Here is a 25,712-nt window from a genome sequence, read left to right as displayed (position 1 = left end):
AGGTCTGTTTGTTTTCTGGCATTGCTTAGAAGAAATACATTGCAACTACCTCTTGACTTTCAGGTCAATACACCAATGACTTTCAGCATTTTTTCAGGTTCAGGGTGCCCATTCTGACCTTAAAGCCATAAGTGCTCTGCACTTGACATCTTCCTCTTTCCCCTGATTGAACACATACTGTCAGGTTCTACCAAGTTAGGAGGCTAAACTGACATCAGATAATAAGAATGCCTTCTTAGTGATGGCTTCTATTTTTTAGAACTCATTTTCTCTATGCCAACTGGTTAATGCACGCACACGTACACACACACACACACAGTGTGTGAGTGTTTATTCCTTTATATATTTAAATCTGACTTTTCTTTATTTATATACCTTTCAAAGCTTCTCATATAAAAACAGAAAAAATAATAATAAATACAGCAATTAAACAAACAAATGCTTTGTAGCATCTGATATGTTCTGCATCATTTCCCCTTTACTTTAACATGATATTCATTAAATACATTGTCATCCTCTCTTGTTTTGCTGTATCCTGCTTAGGGAGGCTTATGGATGAAAAGCAACTTTTCAATAACAAGCAATGATCCCCCCCCCGGATTTTATAAACAAATTCTTACATTTCTATCCCACCTTTCATCCTTCATAGATCCTAAGGCTACCTTTCTCAACCGTGGGTCCCCAGGTGTTGCAGGGCTACAACTCCCATCATCCCTAGCTAGCAGGGCCAGTGGTCAGGGATGATGGGAGTTGTAGTCCAACAACATCTGGGGACCCATGGTTGAAAAAAGCTTTCCTAAGGTATCAAAACCTACTTAGTTATAATTTTTGTTTCACTTTATAAGTCACTCTGGGTCACATTAATTTTTTTTTGGGAGGGGGGGCACAATCAATCAGTCAGTCCAGTGGCATACATGTGGCTCCCAGGCAGTCAGCATCCAGGCACTGACCAGACTCAAACCTGCTTAGCATCAGCAAAGTGGTGAGCTCATGCGCCTTCAGGCCTTAGCCATGTGGTTTTTGCCTAATATGAAACTCTGGCACCGTGTTCTCATGCCTGTGACAAACAACAGATTCTCTACCCAATGAGCAGATACCAATGCCAAGGAAGCCAAAGCTCACTGTAACAACAGAGTATAATTCTGCAGTGACAAACATCGCCAGCCACTTTGTAATATATGCCTCAGACAAGACTGATGTTGTATCGCCGCTCCACCAATGCACAAAAGCTGGATGCTCTCCGTATTCCATTTTGTCATTTAATTTTATATACTAATTACACCATATATCATTCCTTAATGTATCCACATTTGAAAACAGAACACAGATAACCAGTATTTATTGTAGAGGGAAGTCTCTTTTCATCCTTGCAAAGAACTTTTTCTGTGTGCGCGCATAATATGAATGAAGTCCGAATTAATTTGCATAGAAAATTGTTTACGGGCGTGCACACACACCTCTGTATTAAAACAGTATATAGAAAGATCCTGTATATGTATATTTTGTAGATGTAGGATGAAACCAAATAGCCAGTTAAGTTTATGTATGGTCACAAATTAGAGGTAACACTCAAATATCCTCTGTGAAAGCCACACGTCTGCTGGTAATATATTTTGCTGTTTACTCCCCCTGTAGCTGTAGACTCTCACACCACATCACACACTAGCCTAAGGAGTCCTCCAACACCCCACACCAGCTACTCAGAGAGCACAAATGGGAATAAATTAATTGGTCCATGCCTGATGAGCTTGCCTGTTAAGAGAAACTCACTGATCTCCACAATGTGGTAACCAACCATGGTGGTAGGTGTTGGTGTATTGCCAAAAGTGTATTGGTGGTAGGTGTATTGCCAAACTTGTATCAAGCCTTGAAGCATGACTTTGAACAGTTGGGGCATGTGGCAGGGTGAGACCATCTCTCTCTCTCTCTCTCTCTCTCTCTCTCTCTCTCTCTCTCTGTGTGTGTGTGTGTGTGCGTGTGTGAATGATGGTCAGTGGCTGAAATAATATGTGAAAGTTTGAAAGCCTGTCTCTCTGGCTGGATGGCTGAAGAGAGCAGAAATCTGTATATAGTTCTGTTTCTTATTCTATATGTAGACCAGTAGTGCAATGCAGCTTGTAAATAATGAAGACTTTAAGAGTGAATGGGTGAGGTGTTTATTCCTGTCAAGGGAATTCACCAAGAGAGGGCTGGACTGCTGCTGCTGCTGCTGCTGCTGCTGCTGCTGCAAAGATGAAGACTTTCTGAGGAACTCTGCTGAGACAAAATGAAAAGGAACCCCAAGAGTTGGCACTAACAGTAGGAGCTTGCCTACCATTGCCCTTAGGCACTGAGAGTTGGCCGTGAGCCCTGGAAGCTCATGCAACACCATGCAAGCTCATGGCTGCTTAGTGGGGAATTGCCCTGATGTGAAAAGCAGCCAGTGCCCAAGACCCTCCACATTTGTCCAGTGTGGTAACCCTAACCGAAGTCAATTTATATTCATTTTAAAATGTACTGCTTATGATACAACAGATCCAGATTTAGTGCTGACCTATTGAAATCAATGGAATCATGACTAATTCCAGTGCCATTGATATCACTGGGTATGCTCTAAGCACGGCAAAGTCTGAATCCAAGCCCAAAGAAAGATAATAATGTGTGGAAACAGGGAAAATAAAAGCATGCTTATACGTTTTGCTGGACAACTTTTTCACCAGGAAGCACCACTGTATTTCACCACTAGATCCGCATGCACAGCCACATCAGAACTGTTGCCGTACAGGAGCTGCAGAGAGTTGCAGCTTTCTTCTCACCACTGATTAATGCATCTTGATGCTGCAAGACAACTGTCAAACACAATCTTCTAAAGCAGAACAACTACTATTTATGTGTCCAGGTAGTAAGTAGCCCTTTCAAAGGCTGGCAAGTCCCCAGATATTAAGGGTCATAAAACCTGCATGAATCAGAAGTGAATGATTAAGAGGGTCCAAGCTATCTGCTTTGTAACAGGTACCACCAACTTTATTTATTTATTTACTTGGTCCCAGCGAGTGACCTTGTCAGTTACGAGCAAGTTCCAAAAGAAAACAAGCATTGCCTCTCGCTTACCAGCTCTTCGCGCAGTTGGGAAATGAGTTCATCTCTCTCCTTCAACTGAAGCTTCAGCGCCGAACATTCATCTTTCATTATATCCTATAAAAACATCAAAAGAGATGTTATAATAGACTTTGTGCTTTTCCTTTGCTCCTGACAAGAAAAGGCAGCTTCACACAGTGCAAGATAATTACATCCAAGTAATGAAAGTCAATGCCCCTCTATCATGTGCAATATTTTTAATAACATAGTCTAAGTTTGCAGGGTAAACAAGCTAATGCATCCAAAGATATTATATGCACAGAAATGTGAACAGCTCCCTGTGTGTTAAGCCCGTTTTGTTAGCGTCTGATTCTTTTAAGCCCTTTATTGAAGCTCCTGTCAGGCGTCTCTTTATTTTAGTGAAGGAACAGATGGCCATAAAATTTCATAGTTCTGTTCACACAAAACAACACTACAGAAGTTTCACTTCGGATGCATTATTGGAATTCCTTTATTTAAAAAAATAAAATCAGACTGCAGATGGAAAAAGCAGGAAGATGCATATGTAGGCATTCGACAAACAGGAAGGAAGCAACCCTTCCATGAAAGGAAATAAACCAGCATGACAGGCAACAATATTGCTAGCAAGTCAAATGTTGTGGCCAGTGGCTGATTTAGTTTTCTTCTAAATGAGATTCAAACAACACAGGTCATGGGCCAGGTTGGGCAAAAGGCATGAAATTAAACTGAAAGAAGGTGTCCATGAAAGTGCAAAGGCTAGAAATGAAAGCAAGGTTCTCAGCTATCAGGGCATATCTGCACTGCAGACCTAAACTGGCCCGACAATCATTTCCTCTTCCCAGGAAACATCGGGAAACTGTCGTTCTATTGATTTATTTCATTGGACATATAGCCCCAACATTATCCCATCTCAAAACCAGTATGCTATATATTCTGTTGTCTCCCTCTCTTCTATAGGGGTATGGTATGGGACTGGATATTGCTAAAGAACACCACCAACAAATTGCACTTGTTTTGTATTTTGACACATGCCCTATTTTGTGTTAATTTTGTTGTTTTCTGGTGGTTAGCGGCTTTGGCCTTCCCTTGGAAATGAAAAGTGAGTTATAAGTCATAGCTGCTTTAAATGAGTCAGACCACTGATCCATTTAGATCACTGTTTCCCAGACTTGGGTATCCAGCTGTTTTTTGGACTACAATTCCCATAATCCCTGACCACTGAGCCTGCTAGCTAGGGATGATGGGAGTTGTAGTCCAAAAACGGCTGGATACCCAAGTTTGGGAAACACTGATCTAGTTCAATACTGTCTACTCTGACAGCAGATCTCCATAATTTCTGGGAAGGGATCCTCCCCAGCCCTACCTAGAGATACTGGAGAATGAACATGGGTCCTTTTGCATATAAAACAAATGTTCTACTGAGCGATGGACCTTCCTCAATGAATGTAATGTAATGAAATACATTTTCCATAATTATTAGGGGGCGGGAAAAGTCATCACAGTTAAACTGGTATCAAAGCTATATAAGTCTGTAGTGAAGCTATGCCATCAGAATACTACAGTGGTTTACTACTAACAAGTGCATTGTTTTATTTATTTCTGTACATCTATATTCCACCTTTCTACCATCATGGAACCAAAGGTGACATGCTCGTGGCTCCCAACTGATCAGTCCGAGACAAGTTTAGCTTCAGCAAAGTGGAGGACTTGTGTGCCTTCAGACTGTATCATGGGACTGTGTACTGATATCAACTATTCAACCTAGAAAATCAGAGGAATAATGTTTTTCCAAGAGAGATCTATTAAGAGCAGCAATAGTATGTGGTACAGTGAACCTAATGCAAGTGACATCACATGTTTAAGTGACCTTTCTCATAAAAAAACATCCTTCTGATGGAAACCTTTGAAATTCAGATTGCATTCTCTCTCTCTCTCTCTCCTTCCATGGGTCTACTCTATGACAGCTGGATATCAGCCAAGAAAAACATTGTCAAGGAATGCAATTACTTTAAGAAGCACTTATTTCACCAATGAAATGCCATCAACAGGAAAGCAATAGAGCAAGGGCATAATGAGATGAGCGTCGACAGTGAGCAAAATGATACTACGCACAGTCTACAAAGCAGCAACATCAGTGTTAAAAGGCAACAGTGACGCATGAGAGCTAGTCGTGTACTTTGAATGGCCTAAAAGTAGCAAATGCCAGGAAACCTGAGGTGAAGAACAGGTCATCATTTCAAGGCTTGCTGGTTCTGGACCATTACTGTCAAATACATCACAATATGTTACAGAAGCTTTTAAGGTGAAGGGGAAAAGAAAGACACAAGCAAATAGATTCATATTAAGGGCAGGGAGCGGGGGAGAGACTTGCTGGCCACCAGCAATTCTACTCAGTGCCGGATTTACGTATAAGCTAAACAAGCTATAGCTTAGGGCCCCACTCTCTTGGGGGCCACAAGAAATTTAAAGGGGAAAGAAACCCTGGATGTATATTTCCAAAATATAAGATACAAAACAAATAAAATAAAACCCACATACAGCAACAGTGTTTTGTGTTGTGTAGGCTCCTATTTGTTATGTGCAAATGGCTTTAGATACCTATTAGGTCCATAAATTACCATATAGCATACATTCAACACAAAAAAACAGTGACAATTTGTTGTTGACAAAGGACAGCTGGACATATAAAGGGCCCTATTACCTTCAGGAGCTTAGGAACAAGCTCAAATACATTTCCTGCAAGGAACCAACTGGAAGGGACTGGCAGGGCTCCAAGGAGTGGGTGAAACAGGTAGATGGGCCCAAGGCTGATTCAGAAGAAGGGGGCAGCAATTTATGGGATTTTGTGCCTGCCACAAGGCAGGAGACAGAGCTGGAGGATGGGGAGGGATCTGAGCAGTCGGAGATGGGGGAGAAGGTGCAGGGTGCAAGGCAGGAGGTGGAGATGGAAGGACAGGATGCACCAGGAACTGGGGGAGAGGTGATGCCTGAAGGGAGGGGGCTGGCGGAATCCCCTCCATCTGCACCCCCTAAGGACCAGGAAGGGTTGAATAGGCAGGCACAGTTACAATTTGTGTACCTTTTTAAAATTCACACATTTATTTTAGCACCTAGCTTTCTAGTAGTGCTCTATTGCATCAGTCTAATTCTGTCGAGCTAGAAGTGTGCTGGAATGTTTCACATCTAATTGTGAGTGGTGATGGTTGTTTCACGTCACCTTGAAATGGGGTTGGTGACGGCACACTCTATATATGCATTACCAAGAAGTATCATTTTAATTTCCTAAGCTCTTTAAAAAAACAAACAAACTTCTGTATACTTGGGGACAAGCAAACATATTGTGCTTACACCATAATCAACAAAGTAGCATAAGCAGACTTAACCTGGTGCTACAGGAAACAAATTTACTACACTTCTGTTGCCAAAGTAGAACAGTAAATTTAGAACAATATTCCTTAAAATATAGAATGTTAAGCAGACTGTTTACTGGCTTAGTGCAATCCCTGCTGTTGAGAACAGATTTTACTAAACAAGTGTTATTAGAAAAGGGAAAAAGAAATAGCATAGATTCACTGGATGGAAAAGAATCCCGCTGAAACCTTTCCCGCTGAAAACTAGAAGCCCAGAATGCCAAATGTAACCTTTTTATTTTTCATTTTTGCACTGAATTCACACCGCTGCTACCTCTTACTGTGCATTATGAAAACTTGGCATTGCGAAAGAAATGCATGCTTCAACACATATGTTAATACCTGGCTACCAAGAAAATTACAATACTTAGCCAATTCCATTTTTTTAAAAAAATACTCTAGGCTTCTAATTCATTTGATGGCAGGCTGAGGAAAGGAAAGATGCCGTTCTTTTCATGAGTTAAAGATTCACCTGCATCTCCCTGAAATGTAGAGCTGGGAATTCTGTGTATTTTCAACAAGTATTTCAATGTGGATTTTCCCTCAAAATACATTCTTATGTGCCTTCTTCCAAAAAGAAAACTGCGAAGAACTGCATCACAACATTCAGAGAAGAATGAAATCTGGTGGATAACTATGTTCCAATCATTACGTTATTGATCAGGTCACTTTGTATGAGAATTGGAAAATATCAAATTCTGAAAGTATGATTGCTGCAAAATGCTCACCAACTTCAATAACTGAGGAAGAAAGCTGTTATTTAAATCTATCCCCAAATCTATCATTGATAGAAAGTAACAGGCTTCATGAATCTCATTAGACCAGGATGCTCCTTTTAGATGCTAGAAGAAATGCCCATCTTACACCCTGTTTAACATCATTCTATTTATTTATTTGGGACGCGGGTGGCGCTGTGGGTTAAACCACAGAGCCTAGGACTTGCCAATCAGAAGGTTGGCAGTTCAAATCCCTGTGATGGGGTGAGCTCCCGTTGCTCGGTCCCTGCTCCTGCCAACCTAGCAGTTCAAAAGCATGTCAAAGTGCAAGTAGATAAATAGGTACCACTCTGGCAAGAAGTTAAACGGCGTTTCCATGCGCTGCTCTGGTTCGCCAGAAGTGGCTTAGTCATGCTGGCCACAGGACCCGGAAGCTGTACGCCGGCTCCCTCGGCCAATAAAGCGAGATGAGTGACGCAACCCCAGAGTTGGTCACGACTGGACCTAATGGTCAGGGGTCCCTTTACTTTATTTATTTATTTATTTAACAGCAAACCCAGTTGCTCAGTTACATCAGCGATGTAGCTAAAACAGGGCTACTGAGAAACAAGAGAGAAGGCTCAGTAAGCTCAGGGGTGCTACAAAGTTTGCAAAGTACAAAAACCCCAACTCTAATGGGGCAAATATGTGTGTATATACAGATAACACTCCCTGGAAAAGACCCTGATGTTGGGAAAGATTGAGGGCACAAGGAGAAGGGGACGACAGAGGACGAGATGGTTGGACAGTGTTCTTGAAGCTACCAGCATGAGTTTGACCAAACTGTGGGAGGCAGTGGAAGATAGGAGTGCCTGGTGTGCTGTGGTCCATGGGGTCACAAAGAGTCGGACACGACTAAACAAAAATATATATTGTGTAAAGTGGTTTGTGCACCTCAGGTGCCTCTTGATAGGTGCCAAATTTGGTATGAACATTCCCGAGTTGGGGAGGCCAGTTTTTTTGTCTATGTTTTTTGCATCTCCTAGCCATTCAGCTCCAACCTTACAAAATTCTCCTTTATACAACTGCCTATGAAGATTTAATTACGGGCATCCAATGAAGTGGGTTTAGTTCAGAAACTTTTATGCCATTATCAACGTGTTAGTCTTTAAGGTGCCACAAGACTCTTTGTCATTTATAGTACATTCAGCTGGATACAGTGCTAAAACCTTTCTGGACTATACCACTCTAGGTGTTAGGAAACATCAGGTTTGAATGCTCCTTAATCTTCGTAGCGTGCTGTTTTTCTGTGTCAGAGTGTTCTGTTCCCATCATAAGGATTCAAACATGTAACATGTGGGAGAGAGAGGGGACAGCAACATATCCAGGAGGTAGAACCTCAATGAACTGTATCACAGCTGTTTCATGAAGTTCCTCTGTTCCACAATGGCCACTTTAATGTCAGTTGCAGAGTGTGTCCCGGCAAATTGAAATGTTCTCTCACTGGTTATGGATACTGTCATTTTGTGTGAAGACTGGCTGGTCTCCATGTAACATGAAGATGGGCAGTGATGGGCCGATGATGACATAAATCACACTGGAAGATGAGAAGATGAATGAAGCCCTGATACTATTACGGATGGCATTATTAGGCCCTATAAAAGTATTGCAAGAGTACGCGCAGGGACAGAGTTAGTACCTAGGTGTTTCGCCTAGGTGGGCAGCCACATCCAGAGCTTGTCTGAGTCCCAGGGCAGGAGTCTTGTTAGAATAAAGTTATAAACTCAAACGAAACCAAAAATAGTCAATCCCTGGTGGGGCCCCTTATCTAGTCTAGTCCTCCAAGATCCGGGGCAGAAGTACTTTAGTCCTCTGCTCAGAAGTCCAATGCTAACAGTACCACTGCCTGAAATGAGATATAATTTGCCCGGCACAAAGGAGACTTCAAAAACAGCAGCACTTTTTTGCCATCAAACATCACTCTTACACTTAATCTAATTACTGTGTTAGCTCAGATGGGATAGTCCGTGGTTATATGGCACAAACGGCTGTACAACTTCTACACACTCTATGCATTGCCATGGAATAATAAAACCTGCCTTCATATTATAGGAACTGGAAGACTGGGAACATTGCACGTCTCTATTTTAAAATTCAAAAATGTCGACACAAATATTGTTTGGAAATGTTCCCAGGGTCCTTCATATGTATGGTAATGCAAAGTGGTAAAACTATTCCATCAAACACACTAAAAAGAATAAGCTTCCACTTAAATTGCTATAAAACCAACACATCTCTATACACAGGGGCAATGCATTATCTGTAGCAGCTTCTGAAATCTAAACATATGTTGGATTTCGAAGCTATTGCTCAAATGAAGACTTGCATCATGTTAGAACAACAAAAATCAAAGCAAAACCACAATACTATTTAGAAAAATCCCCAGAAATGTTGGCTTTAATGTGCATAAAAACCTCTACATATTGCTTTGCTGTTGCTTTATACTAATTATATTTTTGCCAAGAAACACACATGAAGGTGCTGAGTTAGCTGTTCCCATATCTGTTACATTCCCTTCCCTTCATCCTTTCCCATCCTTCTTCTGAGAACCTATGTCCTAGATGGAGTTACCCTATTTATTTTTTATCTAATCAACAACTTTGAAGGAAGTTAGTATGAGTGATCATGACTGATGTTAGTATGAGTGATCAGGTCTCAGTCCAAATTTCTATTTAGGACACTACACTAATTCTCATTGGTTTCACCAGTGGGACAGCCCAATGACAGCCCAATATACTAAAGAGTTTAAACGTAAATAAAGGTAAAGGGACCCCGGACCATTAGGTCCAGTCATGACCGAATCTGGGGTTGCGGTGCTCATCTCACTTTATTGGCCAAGGGAGCTTCCGGGTCATGTGGCTAGCATGACTAAGCCGCCTCTGGCAAACCAGAGCAGCACATGGAAACGCTGTTTACCTTCCCGCCGTAGTGGTACCTATTTATCTACTTGCACTTTGACGTGCTTTCGAACTGCTAGGTTGGCAGGAGCAGGGACCGAGCAACGGGAGCTCACCCCATCGTGGGGATTCGAACCGGCAACCTTCTGATCGGCAAGTCCTAGGCTCTGTGGTTTAACCCACAGCACCACCCGTGTCCCACTAAAGAGTTTGGTACCTCACAATTTCCTGTGCAATGAGGAACTTCCACTGCCACCCTAGGTTCTTGACTGCAATTAGAATTGGGACTCATATAGATAAAGATGTGAACATATTATTATAGGTATGCAGAAGTGAATGGGCAATATTTGCAGCTTCGTTTTTGTTTGTTTTATGCAAATGACAGCAACAATAATATCTTTCCTTCTATTCCTCCCCCCCAAAAAAAATAATAATCATGGAAAGTTAACAAAACTGAGTAATAAGCAATGTAACGTACTGGTTGCATTTTCTAAATAAAATGCAATTTATGAACTTTCCATGTGATTCCAGTAGCTATTGGCTTAGAGAATAATAACAATACCTGGTGAGACTACATTTTCCAGTGCACAACACTTCACAAACTGCACTCCAATTACATCCTGACCTTACATTGAGATGTATTTTTCATTGGAAAATATATTTTTGTTAAGCTAATGTAATACTTCACTGTTACGTTTTGAACAGCTCTATCAATCTTTAAATATCACTGATTTTGGATAAATGTAGACAATGTAATTCCTACACAGTCATTAAGAAGATGATTACATCATAAAATATGTGGATTTAAAAAAGCTATATTTAAAAAGAAGAGAAAATTAATATATTTGGATTTTAAAAGCTGCTATGCACAATCGTGTGTGTGTGTGTGTGTGTGTGTGTGTGTGTCTGTCTGTCTGTCTATCTATCATCTCACTAGAATCTGAGTGAAGACTTTTACAATAATATAATTTTTAAAAACCTTTCAGTTGGAAGGAGAGGTAATAATTTATTGAGACAGAAATGTGATTATGTTCCTTAACTTTGAAACAGCGGTGGCCAGCTCCCAAGTGACTGCGATCTACCCCTTTTGGGGGTTCAGGTCAAGGTTGTTGAGTTTAGGCTGCAATCCTAAACTCACCTTAAAAAGTAAAGTTAAAGGACCCCTTACAATTGAGTCTAGTCACAGATGACTCTGGGGTTGTGGTGCTCATCTCACTTTACAGGCTGAGGGAGACAGCATTTGTCCACAGACAGTTTCTCCGGGTCATGTGGCCAGCATGACTCAGCCATTTCTGGCACAACGGAACACCGAAACCAGAGCAGTGCATGGAAATGCCATTTACCTTCCCACCAGAGCGATACCTATTTATCTACCTGCACTTTTGGCGTGCTTTTGAACTGCTAGGTTGGCAGGCGCTGGGACCAAGCAATGGGAGCTCACCCCGTCGCGGGGATTCTAACCGCCGACCTTCTGATCGGCAAGCCCTAGGCTCTGTGGTTTAGACCGTAGCACCACCCACCATAGCTAAACTCACCTACCTGCAATCAAATGCAACGGGACTTATTTTGGGGTAGACATCATTGCACTAGTCCAGTGTTTCCCAACCCGTGTTCCGCGGCACACTAGTGTGCCGTGGAACGTTGCCTTGTGTTCCGTGGGAGGGAGGCGGGCGAGTCGGGCGGTGAGAGGCGGGGCAGCGGCGGCGAGCACACGCGGGGCGGCGAGCGAGCGAGCTCCCACATCCCATCGCCGCTCGCTACTGGGCCTGCACTTCCGGGCCTGCCCCAGGAGGTGGGGTTGCGGGCATCACGCCCTTCCCCACGTGAGCGGGGAATCCCATCCACCCCCACGTGAGCGGGGAATCCCATCTCAGCCCCCGCGAGAGCTGGGGAATCCCATCCGGCCACGCCTCCTGGCCAGCCAATCGGCTGGCTGGAGGGGGCGTGGCTTGCCCTATTTAGGGCCGGAGTGGAGGGGGCTCGCCCTCTCTTCTCCGGCTAGCCCCATCGCCGCTCGCTACTGGGCCTGCGCATGCTCGGCGAGCACACGCGGGGCGGCGAGCGAGCGAATCCCATCCGCCCCCACATGAGCGGGGAATCCCATCTCAGCCCCCGCGAGAGCAGGGGAATCCCATTCGGCCACGCCTCCTGGCCAGCCAATCAGCTGGCTGGAGGGGGCGTGGCTTGCCCTATTTAGGGCCGGAGCGGGTGTGCCGCGAGATTTTTTTCATGAAACAAGTGTGCCTTTGCCCAAAAAAGGTTGGGAAACACTGCACTAGTCAATGGAAGCTGTCTGATTAGGGTGTGTGGACCACTGCCCTACTAACTTCAGTCTGTCTCCAGCCAGCCCCCATCTGATTCCTTACTTACAACCAGACCTGAAGGTGACAGTGCATGTCAACTGCCTCCTCCGAGGTCTCAAATGGACCTCCACCACATTCATGAGTAACATGAGAGGCAAGGAGGGACAATGTGATAATGTCACTCGTTTCTGAATGCTAAAGTATCTTTAGCAAGCCAGGAATTGTGCATCTGGACCGGGCCAGTATGTCTTCATCTAAAGCATGTTGAATAATTGTTCCAAAGTGGCAACTGAAAAAGAACATCATACATTGGATTGTGTCAGGAGAGTGTTACATAACCAACAAGGATGGGCTGATCAGGGTGCATAGAACCAGTGAACAGAACAATAGATTTTAAACATGCAGACACCCAATATTTAGTTCCTGAGTTGATTTGTTGCTTATTCATTCGCCAATAATGTGTGCCAAACTGTAATTTAATCAAGAGACTGAAGCCCAGAGTTTGCCTCTGTCCTCCTGATAAACAAGAGCTAAAGCAGGAACCTGTTCCATAAATCTTATTTATTTTTGTGCTGAAAGTGTAAGATTGAAGGTTAATTTACAAAAGGCAAGTTTAAACAACTAGTTGGGGCAAATAAAGACATCTTTTACTTATTCTACACACCTCAATATGTGCAGCCAACAAAATGGCACACACTGTTAATATTTATATCAAGTGCTATGATGTTTTATTGCTACCAACAAAAATCAGCTTATTACTTCTCTTTCTTAGTTATTTGAGCCAGCATACATCACCTTACACTTAATTTTTAAATATATCATTTAAGACACAGTGTGCCTCAATGCTTTCTAATTTTAACCCATAAGACTCACAATAAATGTGATTTTCTTTTTTTTAAAAAAAATCACCCTGAGGTAACTGCCCTTTTTTCAGGCCTAGAGTTCTCTACAGACAGACCTTTGAAGAGGTCCAGCTAGTGGACTTGGTGAGCAAGAGCGGCTGGATTAATGAGCTCATTATCATTCATTAAAGAGTGTTGTGTGGATGACTGCCTACTTTAATTAGTTTTATTACTGAAGGAAATTGCTTCATATGCCAAGCTCATCGACAAGCATGCCTGGAAAACATTAGAGTAGTAATCAGACGATACGAGGAACCGTTCATTAGTCTGTATGGCTAAAGGCACATATTACGGAGCAAGGATAGTATTAAAAAAGATGGACATGGCAGCATCTGACATAAAATAATTTATCAGATCTAATAATTCTGGGATGAAATGGGCAGCAATGATTCTAAAGGAAAAGATTTAGTACAGCAGAGGTGTTGATATGGCACAGAGACGGCTCTTCCTGTAATTATGGCACATGCTGACAGTAATAGCTTCTGAAGGTTTAGCAGGTCAGATAATAAATCCTAATGCAAATCATCCATGACTCAAATATTCTAATGAAAATGTTAATTAGTAACCGGAAGCTCTGCAAAAAATGTGTGAATGGGCTTCCCATACCCCTCCTTCAGAGCTGCAAACAGTCGCCCACACAAACAGATAGAAAGGTCTTCTTTAGAGCATGCTGAATCATTGAATTCTGTAATTGAAAAGGAGAATCAGAGAAAGAGATACCACGATGAAAAAGTTTTGGAGGGCTGAAGAGGCTACAGCCTAGCAACCATGAGCTAAAATAAGGGAAGGAGGCATTAAAGAAAAAACCCTGGTAACAAAACTGTTTTTGTTTTGGCAATAAAATAAGCTATAGGTAAACACCATCACTTATATAAATTTATCACAAACTACATAAAATGTATCAAAGTGACTTGCAATTGTCAGAAACATAGAAATGCAACAGTTTAAGCAACATCAAAAGAATAAGCAACACTATTTACTAAATGTGCTCATCCTGCAAAATGAAAATAAAATAATGGCTCCTACTCTACTTAAAGATGAACCCTACAATAGGCTAGGGTATCACCATACCATATGATCCCAATTAAAAACTAAATGTCTTGGTAAATAGGAACAACAACATTTGGTGCCTAAACATTTATAATGATGGATTCAGGCACATCTCTCCAAAAAGATAATTCTACTGTTATAGTTCTACTGCAAAAAAACTGTTATTATGTTTCCACCCACTATACCTCTTTTGGGAAGCCTCTGGTGATGAATGCAGGGTCTGGGTAGATTCATGTGGGGAGATGCAGTCGCTAAGTTATAGGTTAAAACCAGCATACAGTCGTACCTCTGGTTACGTACTTAATTCGTTCCGGAGGTCCGTTCTTAACCTGAAACTGTTCTTAACCTGAAGCACCACTTTAGCTAATGGGGCCTCCTGCTGCTGCCACGCAATTTCTGTTCTCATCCTGAAGCAAAGTTCTTAACCCGAGGTACTATTTCTGAGTTAGAGGAGACTGGAACCTGAAGTGTATGTAACCCGAGGTACCACTGTACTGAATTGAACTGAGTTCAGAATCCAATCGACAGCCACTGAAGTCAGGCCAGCATCAGTATAGTATGTTCAGATGTCCTGGTCCCAGTTAGCAACGTACCTGATGAATTTTGCACTAGCTGCAGTCCTACATTGCAGCAATCTGGCCTAGAGGTTAAGAGCATAAACAGAAGCTAGGCTATCCCTGTTCAGAGAAGGTTGTAGCTGGGTAACCAGCTGAAGCTGAGGGAAGGCATCCCATGCCACTAAGGCCACTTCTGCCTCGTGATAATAGTGCCCCCAAACAGTGTGCCCACTCAGTTAGGAGGAGTGCAACCCCCTGCAGAACAGGTTGAACCTCACAAGCCAAAGACTTTGTAGTGATAGTAATTTGTCTTCCGTATTTGGTAATCAGAGGCATACTGTATAAGCAGGGTAACATACTGCTCAGTAAAAGAAATAGAATTGTTCTATGCCCCATATTAAAGGGAAGAGTTGCCATTTAGTGGTTAGAGCAATTGTTCTGCATGCATAAGGTCTCAGGTTCAACCGAGGGCATCTCTAGGTAGGGTTGTGAAAGTCCTCTGTCTGCTGTCAGTGTGCGTTGACAATACTGAACTTGATGGATCAAAAGTCTAACTTATTTCTATGTTCCTGTGAAATGCTGCTGCTTGTCTGAAATCTTTCTTTTACTTGTTCACAACATATTATGCCTTTTTACCGTTTACTTCAATAGTTTCCACAAGTCCCCATCTTAAGATTCTTTACTAAAAATGACTCCACGGTCATCTCTGTTTTTGCTGTATCTGGACCCCTGGTTTGAAATGACACCTGACTCCTATATTTTCATTTGAGTGCCCCTTTATGCACATCTTTCAACCTTTATTTTTCCCAGTTGAACCACCTTCTCCCTTTGCTTCCTTCACTATGGTATCTTGTCTTTGTCTTTATTTTTAATTTTTGTACTGTGTCTAGCCATGTTAGGCACATGGACAATGGTGATGAGGTTTCATTTTTAGCCATCAGATCCTTGTGTGGCTTTTTGCTCCTCTGGAGAATGATGTGATTACAGCTATGTTATCTTCTTTAGATCCAGATGAGAAGGTAAGGCACTTGGCAAAACAGGGCAGATTACAGTCAACTGATAGGGCACTCATCCAACTCATCATAGTGCAGTCTTATTATGCAGGCAACGTCTATTGAATTCGACATGATCCTTAAAACAGCTCATCCTCCAAAGACAAAGAAGATGAATTACTCTTTCTTACGAGCTTCACTGCACTGGCTCCAAGTAGTTAGACTTCATAAATGTTTTATAACTTTATATTGTACCTATTTCAGTATCGATGGAATGGCAAATGAGTCACTATAAGTTACTGGAAGAATGTGTGCATATTGAGATGAAAATGGCATGAAGTATAACAAAACTTTCCTTGGATTTGATACAACACAGAGATTCAACATTAAATCTAGATGGGGATTAGCATAGCATAGCACAGGCATAATGTTTGTTCTTTAGTTTTGGGGTCAGGCCTTTCAAATTGAGTTAGTAATGTGGCACAGAGATCTACTGTTCAAATAGAAAGGTCTGAAATCTTACCGATCCCAGTCAAAATAAATAAAAAATTCAGTGAAATTGGTCTAAAAGCACGCCGAGCTTTTGCTCATATAGACAAATGTTCTGAAATGAACAAATAAAACACTAGCAGCAAGAAAACTAGATGTGAAAAACTATATAGTGTATTCAACATGGATTTTCTTAGTGTGGTTCTCTGGGCATTCCAGGATTCTGTCAAGATAAACACAATAGCCAGGCAATCATTATGTGATAAACCCAGAGATTTGATCCTCCTTAACCTGAAACTGTAGCTTTTGAGGCAGGAATCAATATCAGCAAGAGGAATCTCACAGTTACAATGTAATATCAGTATTTATTTTGACCCTTTAAGTAACCCCTGAAGCAAAAATAAGTGTTAGGTACAGTGTTAGACCAATATACAAAAAGAGTGTGATATAAATGGGAATTTGATGTGTTCTCTTACTTCATAAAGTGGTGCAAGGGAATGGCTCTATCCTTTCTTCTTAAAAACCCATTGCCTTGAGTTTTCTCATTAAGAGGACTAGGAGCCTGATGCTTTTCTCCATGTTTGTTTTCTTTTTATTCCATGCTTTATTACATTGCAAACCTGCTGGAGTGCCCCCCTTTTGTTTTAATCAGTGTCCACATTGGAGACTGGGATATTTGGACAAATGAGGCCTTGCCCACAGCCAGCCTAAACCTGCCTCCCTTTTTTCTTACAACCAATTGAGGGGGTGGCACTGATAGTCCTCCTCCTCAGTCTCACTGCTGTCCTTGTAGAACTTAGCAGGGGGAAAGATGGGCACAAAATCTGAATTAGTTGGCTCTGCCTTTTATTGGTTCCATTGGCCTCCCTATTAAGCCCAATGAGCACCAGGCACCACTGTGTGTACATCACCAAGTATGGACTAGGTATGTGAAGAAATTAAGATAATGGCAGCCCTTTGTATACAGGTATACAAATATTGTATTAAGACCTAAGCAGTACCCTAAAAAGTTAATATGACAATGCTTGTGGTCTGGAGGGACTTGTATGCTGGGCAATGCTATCTGCTGCCATCACCAGAGAAATGGGCATGAGGAGGCTAAGCTGGGCAGGCTTAATAATTACAAGAAGCTGCTTTATACTGAGTCAGACCATTGGTCCATCTAACTTAGTACTGTCTGCACTGACTGGCAGCAGCTCTCCAGGATTTCTAACAAGGACCTCTGCCAGCCCTACTTGGAGATGAAGAGTTTGAGACTGGGAACTTTCGCATGCAAAGTATGAGTCACAGCTCCTTCCTAATGACAAGCAGGTGAGTTGGTGAACCATAATGTACTGTAAGTATGGCAGGTATGGACAGTCATGATAGCAGTTTGGTCTTTACTCAACAGAATAGTTGTAGAGACGAAGCAGCCTGACCAGAAACGAGGTTTCATTTTGCCAGGAGAAATCTCATTGCCTCTTATGTCACTTGCTAAGCCGTTGAACTCACTCATCACAACAAAAATGATAGGGGTTTTAGCACATATTGTCCCTTTTGGTTGTTGTAACCTGACCTCTGAATGTTTGTACCCTAAAAGCCAGGATATAAATAACTTAAATAAATGTTATTGCCCTCCATAATGGCGCAGAATATATGATAGATAGAACAACCACACACACACACACACACATTATTACATTTTGAAGACCTATTCACACAGTAGTTTAAATATCGATTAAAATAAATGCTAGCATGTTTCAAAACTGCCTGCAGTGGCAAGCACATGAAGACTGAAGCAGATTGATTTTACTAGTGAAAATAAAGGTGGTCATGTTGTTCATCAAATATTTATCTTGTCCCATAGGAGCTTCCTTCTTTCGGCAGCCATTGCCATGCATTGGCCTGACAGATGCATAATGTCATAACTATCTAATTACTTTGGGAAGACTATTAAATGTGACGTCAAAATCTGTTTAAATAATTCTGCTACTGTTTTAATGCACTTGGACTAGACATCTTCCTGAAACCAGCAGGGAAGCTCTTAATCCCATTTGCATGATCCTCAAAACTCCCATCCTTAAGATAAAATCATCAATGGCTGATGAAGATGACAGGATTATTGCAACTGCTACTCCCTGTTTGACATAGATAATAAGTGCAGGAAATGAACCTTCCATTCATGTATTAACTACCTAACAGTTGCAGTGATTCAGAAGACTGATAGATGTCATGACTTCACAGGATCACACAACAATGCACACAGAAAGTATCACAAAGATCACCAAGTCAACACCATTTATCAAAAGGGACTTATCCACCCTCTTTTTAAAAAATGGAATAATGAATCTAAAACATGAGGGCAGTAGCAACATTTTTTAAACTGTGACAGATGAAGTGTTGTGGAGGGTATGTGTATTTCAAGAAACCCTGGGGAATACCTTCCAGTGAGATTTAGGTCACTGAGGACTGGGCTGTGTGTGCATTTTGCTCTTGCCAGAACAGTGACCCGAAGTAGGGTTCTTCGTACTTTACTTTGTTTCATGTAAACAAATGCAACATATCCACCCACACGTTTGACCTATTTTAGCCTCTTCTATTTTATGATAAGCATATTAATTTACATAAGGCAGCACATCTAAAATGTACACAGTTCAAAAGGCAGTGTGAAGTTCGTGAAAACAATTCCAGATCTGCACTACTCTCCCATTAATTGAGGAGCAGCTTTCATGTTTTAGAGGAGAACCTGAAAGGCAGCTTATTTCTTAGGTCAACTAAATGGCAGAGGGTATGCAGTCACCCTTCCCATAACAGAGTGATTACATTGCTAGATGGAAATTGATTTAGTTTTTGTAGCATCAAATATGAAATCAAGAGCCTCTGAACCAGATAGCATGACCCAAAACCCCACAGGTATCCGTATGCAATAGGGATACTGTTCCTAACATCATAATCACTGGGAAAGCTTTTGTTCATGTTGGCCCTGCAAGAGGACATTTATTACACACTAATTTACACAAAACTCAAGGGGATGGGTAGCTGTGCTAGCAGGAATCAGCACAATAGGGCTTCCCCGCCTCTCATCCTCTCAACTCCACTCATGTAGCAAGGTGTGGCAATGGCCTCAGGTGGCAGGATCTACATGGGCAGCGGGTCCCAATGTGGATCGTTATTCCCTGTTGTTCTTGGTGTCACTCTTTGCTCCCCCCTTCTTCCTAGTGGGGAAGAAGGCACTGTTTTGTGGTTCTCCTCAGGTGCCAAAATGCCTTCGGCTGGCCCTGCTCCTCCCACTGTGCACCCCTCCTTAAATCTCTGCGAGATCAGGAAAACCCTAAGTGTGCAGATGGAAGAGAACAGAGATCTTTCCATCAGTCATTGTGCTGGCAGAGCAATCTTCTTAGTGCTACTTTGAAGTCAATCCCATGGTCCACAGAACAGCATACCAGGGACCAGAGTAGAAGAAGAAGAAGAAGAGTTTGGATTTGATATCCCGCCTTTCACTCCCCTTCAGGAGTCTCAAAGCGGCTAACATTCTCCTTTCCCTTCCTCCCCCACAACAAACACTCTGTGAGGTGAGTGGGGCTGAGAGACTTCAAAGAAGTGTGACTGGCCCAAGGTCACCCAGCAGCTGCATGTGGAGGAGCGGAGACGCGAACCCGGTTCCCCAGATAACGAGACTACCGCTCTTAACCACTACACCACACTGGCTCACAGTATATAATGGATCTCCTTCTCTCCCTGCAAAGAGGGAAGTCAACTCTCACAAGCTTTGCCTTGCAGGTGTGGAAACCTCCATTGCCCTTGTCACTCTTCCATAGGTGGTAATCGTGAAAAGAGGGCATCCCAGAATGGATCAGTGGACTCCTTGGATATGTCAGATCCAAAACCCTCCTGCTGTTGGGGGTGGGTGGGTTGCAGTATGTCAATACTGAAGGTGGAGTACTTGTTTTCCCTCCACACACCCACACAGCACAAAACTGCTGTGACTGGTTGAGATTGGCAAGGCTATAGATTTTGCAGTTCCTGCACCTCATATTGTCTTCTCTCCCCTTCCCCTGTTGTAGGACTGCTCTGCTACCAATATAAAGTCCTTGCGTTAGCATGCATACAGGTAGAAACTAATAAGCAACCTTTCACACCTCAAATATATATTTTAACAATCAATTTCTTCTCTTGCATTTTTAACCTTAAAAAAACCCCAACTGCAATGGATATTATTGTACAGAATACAGCAGATTTTTATTCAAAGGCCAATTTATGTAGCTACTAGTAAGAGCAGGAAGCATGTTGAAACTGTAAATGTGAAGCGCATACACACACACACACACACACACAGAGAGAGAGAGAGAGAGAGAGAGAGAAGCCCTCAGAATAGTTGCTGGAAAGCTGCCAGAAGTATACAAACCCTTGGGGCAATGGGAAGGCTCTAGGGGGCTTGATGACAAATCTCCCTTGATACCTGGAAAAAAGGGTTTCCAAGGGTGCCAGTGGCTAGCTTAGAACAGTCTGTTTCCTCTCTCCTGAGAACTCAGTACAAAAAAATGCCACAGAGCTCCCTTGTTCCAGATAATAGCACCCTCAGAGAATTGATATAGCAATAATTTACTCCTTTACTCCTTCCCTTATTCACAGACAAAAGCTTTCCGTGGAGTACTCTCATGGTGAAAATGGGCAATGGTGATATTCCCAACGGGTTTTGGTGTGGAACAAAAGCCACCTTTCCTAATGGAAGCAAGTGCCTTAGTTTGCTCTCTCAAATCATTAGCGCAATAGCACAGTGTTGTCCCCTTTCCATCCATAAACTAGAAAAGTAAAACCAGCACACACTTTGCTGTTTTTAGGAATCTCTAGACTCAAAGATGATAGCTGGCTGTTTCCCAGAGGGAAGATGAACTGATGTCTCTGCTTTCATTCTAAAGGCAGATAAAAATGTTTTGCTTTGCATTTGGTAGCTTTTTTTAAAAAAAGGGGGGCGAGATTTCTAATCTTTATTTTAATTTTTGCTTTTAGAATCATATATTGTGCACTGCTTGGGTAAGTTTTCATTAGACAGTTGTATTACAGAGTTGTATTCAACTAAGATTTACTCAGCGTAGGTTCAATGAAATTGATGGACCTAAGTTAGCCATGGCCATTATTTCAATGGCTCTCCTCTTGAAAAAAAATTAGCTGAATACTACTACTACTACTACTACTACTACAACTATTACTACTACTATTACTACTACTACTACTACTACTACTACTAATAATAATAATAATAATAAAGGATGGCTCCCTTCAAAATTCATCCCAAGTTTTGTGTCAGAAGAGACCCCCAAATTATTTTAAAGTTTAGACAAAATTTCCGTAGCAAGTCAGTAATTTCCAACATTAACACCACCAACAGCATACTCAGGAAAACAATAGTTTACATTTTATCTTATGGCCCCTTTAGATATTACTGTTCGAAAATGTGAGTAGGTTAGGTAGGCAAAATTTAAAAAGAAAAAAGAAACAGCCACAATATCAGAATCAGAGAGGAGGTGGCTGGTTCTTCTCGTCTCCATTTTACATTCATTAGTTCTGCTTGCCTATAATCAACTTTATTATTCCTTTTTTTTTTCTTATGCAAAACGTCACTTAAGGCAGTGCTTTCTGGATTCATTGAAGCTGTCAGCCAGTCATGATTCCTCATATGCATGAAATTAAGTAGAACTAAAACATCATGTTACCCATAATATAACCTGTCAGTCTGCTGAAAGCTCCGTTATCTTCAGGATGGAGGGAGACTGATTATAAGATGGAGCTGGCATAGAGATGATACATCAGATCCGTCTTTTATAAAAGTAAAAATCCAACACTATGCCAATTCACCTGGTCCTAGCAGGGGTTGCCAATGTGGTTCCCTCCAGGTATTGCTGGACTGGAACTCACAGCAGCCCCAATAAGTATATCCAAAGGTCGGGAAAGTTGAAGGTTGTTGTCCAACAACATACCGTATTTTTCGCTCTATAAGACGCACCAGACCACAAGACGCACCTAGTTTTTGGAGGAGGAAAACAAGAAAAAAAATATTCTGAATCTCAGAAGCCAGAACAGCAAGAGGGATCTCTGCGCAGTGAAAGCAGCAATCCCTCTTGCTGTTCTGGCTTCTGGGATAGCTGCGCAGCCTGCATTCGCTCCATAAGACGCACACACATTTCCCCTTACTTTTTAGGAGGGAAAAAGTGAGTCTTATGGAGCAAAAAATACGGTATATAGGACATCAGGTAACTTAATTTTGGTCACAGACATCGCCCCATGCTTGCTACTTATTGCAGAGTTGCATCGCTCTCATAAAGCAAGCTGTTCCTCCTTCTAGCCTTCAGGAGATTTATTCAACCTACCTTGTACCAGAGCTGAAAAATGCATTAATCTGTTGAACCTCCCATTATGCTTTGATCCATCTCTGCCACTACAGGCCCAAGTGACCTCTCCCATTCAGCTTACTACATTCCACATCAACTCCCTGTCCCTCATTCAAGCAAGCTCTTGTGCGAATAAGACACTTATACCACTTCTGGCCTGCCACACATGTAAACCTGTCCTCCAGTTCCTGCCCTCTCACATCAGGAAGCAATAGTCAATCATCTGTGGGGATAAAACAGGAAGGAAGCCTTGCTGTCACTGCTCCATGGAGTGCCCATGGCTCACTGGCTGAAGTCAGCTAGTCTTGGAAACGATGTCCCCTCTCACAGGGCAGATGTTACCATTTTTCCTTTCCTTGTTTTTGGGCTTCCTCTGCCCACTAGTCCCAGCTGCTTTTGCACAAGGGTAGCCTCACATTTAGCTTCATGGGGCCAGAACTAGCATGGGGCAAACTCCATCACAGGAAGCTGACTGACTGCTCAGCATCCCAGAGCTTACTAGCTGACATCATTTGGTCATGTTTTCCAGCTGCACAACCCTTTCCCTCTCTCACTGCTGTTCCTGGAAAAGCAAGCACCCAGAATTCTCGGGAACCAGCAAGAATCAATGTTGCCATTTCATTCTTCACATCCCCAGGGCTCATCTGCCTACTATTCCTGACTGTTCTTACTCCTAATTTTCTAAAAAGCATCTCATTTGTTATTTATTTACTATTAAATCTATATCCCTACCCTTCGTCCTGAAGGTGCCCACGGCGGCAAACACACAAGAGAGAAAACAATTAAAACATCTAAAAGCATCTAAATCTAAACTATCTATGCTTAAAAAAATAATCAATATCCATGTTGAATAACCAACCTGTTAGTGCACTAGTTTGTTTTCAAAAGCAGGATAATAGTGCTTCATTTCTATGCAAGGACACGGCAAAACCTCAAGAAAGCATGATCTTCAAGGCAAAAGAGTGGCAGGCCCTTGCAGAGTAAATAAATATGGATGCTGATCAACTTCCCGCCTCAAAATTTATATGCTGAAATCATCTGCATGGTTGGTATGCACCCAGCATCTCTAATATCTGCAGTGCTGATCTAGAAAGCTGAAGTGACAGCTTCATAATATTCAGTAATTTTTTTCCAATTAATTCCCATTTACTCCAAGGACCTCTCTGAATGAGAGGCACAGACTGCTTTATAAAGAGATAAAATCTAATAATAATTTCATTTTAATTTATGGAAAGATAATTCTGTTTGTCTTGTCATGATAACAAATTACCTTTTTCATTTTTTTGCAAACAAATCTTGCATTCATCCTCATACAGCAGGGATGGCAAAAGAAAACAATAAAGCTACTGATGATCCCCAATCCAGACTGGAAAGGCAAGCACAGAATAACGATTGATGATGAAACTGGGATTGAGGAAAGCCAAATGTGTATTAACCATAATATGCTGGAAGTTCATAAATCAGAAGCAGGCAGGCAGAAACAATATTTGGCTCTTCTCTCTTAGTATTCTACCTCAGTTTTGGGTCCTTTGTCTCCTGCCCACCTATTGTCACATGCATGCTGATCTTCATTTTACTAATTCCTTTATGTTCTAAAATACAAAAGTTCTAATGCAGAGTTTCTGACATGACTTAAAGTGGAATTACATTTTTGCCCCTTTCTCCCGCATCCTTCTTAAGAAATAGTCTTGAACACTCAACAAAACCAAAACAAGACCAACCAAAACCACATTTCTTCAAACTTCAGGACATGTGAGAATGCATACAGAAGGAATGTAACTTTTTCATTTTATATACCAACTTCAGGGAGACCTGTCCTAAAGTTGTGCACAGGTAGTATATTATACCCACAGATCTTAGTATGGTGCCTAGAACATGGGCAGAACAATCCGACTGAGTCAGGAAATGAAGAATCAAATGCAGACAAACTACCAAATACAAAGCCCGGCTGAGCTCACGCGGGCAGGCAGGTGGGTCAACGTGCCTTCCGCCCCCTCCATCTTTGTTGGAAATGGGCTGGGTGGGGGCCTGGTGAGCATCATACATCATAGCTTCAACGGCCACCTCCCCCAGAGTGCTCAGCCTTCTTCACATGATGCTATGTATATTTTTAGGAGCCATTTTGTTTCTATGTTTGTAAGTTGTGCCAAAGTTCCAGGGCCAGGGATGCACCAACAGTGGACCTTGTCATAGCTGCAGGTAGGAGACTTGTGAGGTCAGACTCCACCCCATCCCTTCAGAGGGAGAGTTCCCTCCTCAATTTTTTATTATTATTTTTTTAATCCTATGGCTTCTATGACAAACTCCTGGGGACCATAGGAATGCATTCTGGAAAGGTGTGTAGGAGTGTGGGTGGGTGTGTCCTCCCTCTCGCTCTCTCTCTCCCTCTGTGTGTGTGTGAGAGAGAGAGAGGGGGGGGGCGGAGAAAAGAAGAGTTATGGTGGATCTTTGGCACTACTAAGGAAAAAACCAATGCATTTGCCGGGGGGGGGGAATAATGAAGTAGAAATTGAGTTCAGTTCCTAATTTTTTTCTTTTGATGGATGCTAAGAACACTGCATACTATATCAGGAGATGATATCATACATGGCTGTTACAGCCACAGTCTGTTATGCTAGATGCTGGAAATAATTTTCTGTCGGCTTCTGAATGGGAAAATAAACTGCTTGACGGTGATGTCAAAACTTACTAATTATATTCAAGGCAAAGAAAGAGAACAAAAAGTATTATTTTATTTTTTTAAAGGAAAATTGGTCTACTTTTATTGATTACTGGAGAAATTATGCATACTCTTCTGACTTTATGTATGCCTTTCATTTATTGTAATACCTTGTTCAGGAAAAATCATGTGTGTGTATGTGTGGTGTTGTAAAACTGTAATACAGAAAAAACAAGTTTAATATTATGCTTT

General features: G+C 41.9%; 1 protein-coding gene across 6 annotated transcripts in view; it reads right to left on the bottom strand.

The window, feature by feature from the left end:
• CCSER1 (coiled-coil serine rich protein 1) overlaps window positions 1-25,712 on the bottom strand; it is a 726,914-nt gene that overhangs the window by 351,728 nt on the left and 349,474 nt on the right. For all 6 annotated transcript variants that reach the window (XM_082236373.1, XM_082236372.1, XM_082236374.1 and 3 more), the window contains one exon: window positions 3,091-3,174. In XM_082236373.1, coding sequence (XP_082092499.1) covers window positions 3,091-3,174 — 84 coding nt within the window. The remainder of the gene's footprint in view (window positions 1-3,090; window positions 3,175-25,712) is intronic.

The sequence above is a fragment of the Podarcis vaucheri genome (genome assembly GCF_965113315.1).
Source record: "Podarcis vaucheri genome assembly, chromosome: 9".
In the NCBI taxonomy this organism is placed as follows: domain Eukaryota; kingdom Metazoa; phylum Chordata; class Lepidosauria; order Squamata; family Lacertidae; genus Podarcis; species Podarcis vaucheri.
Note: the sequence above shows the minus strand (reverse complement) of the source record. Positions and strands in the feature narration are given on the sequence as shown.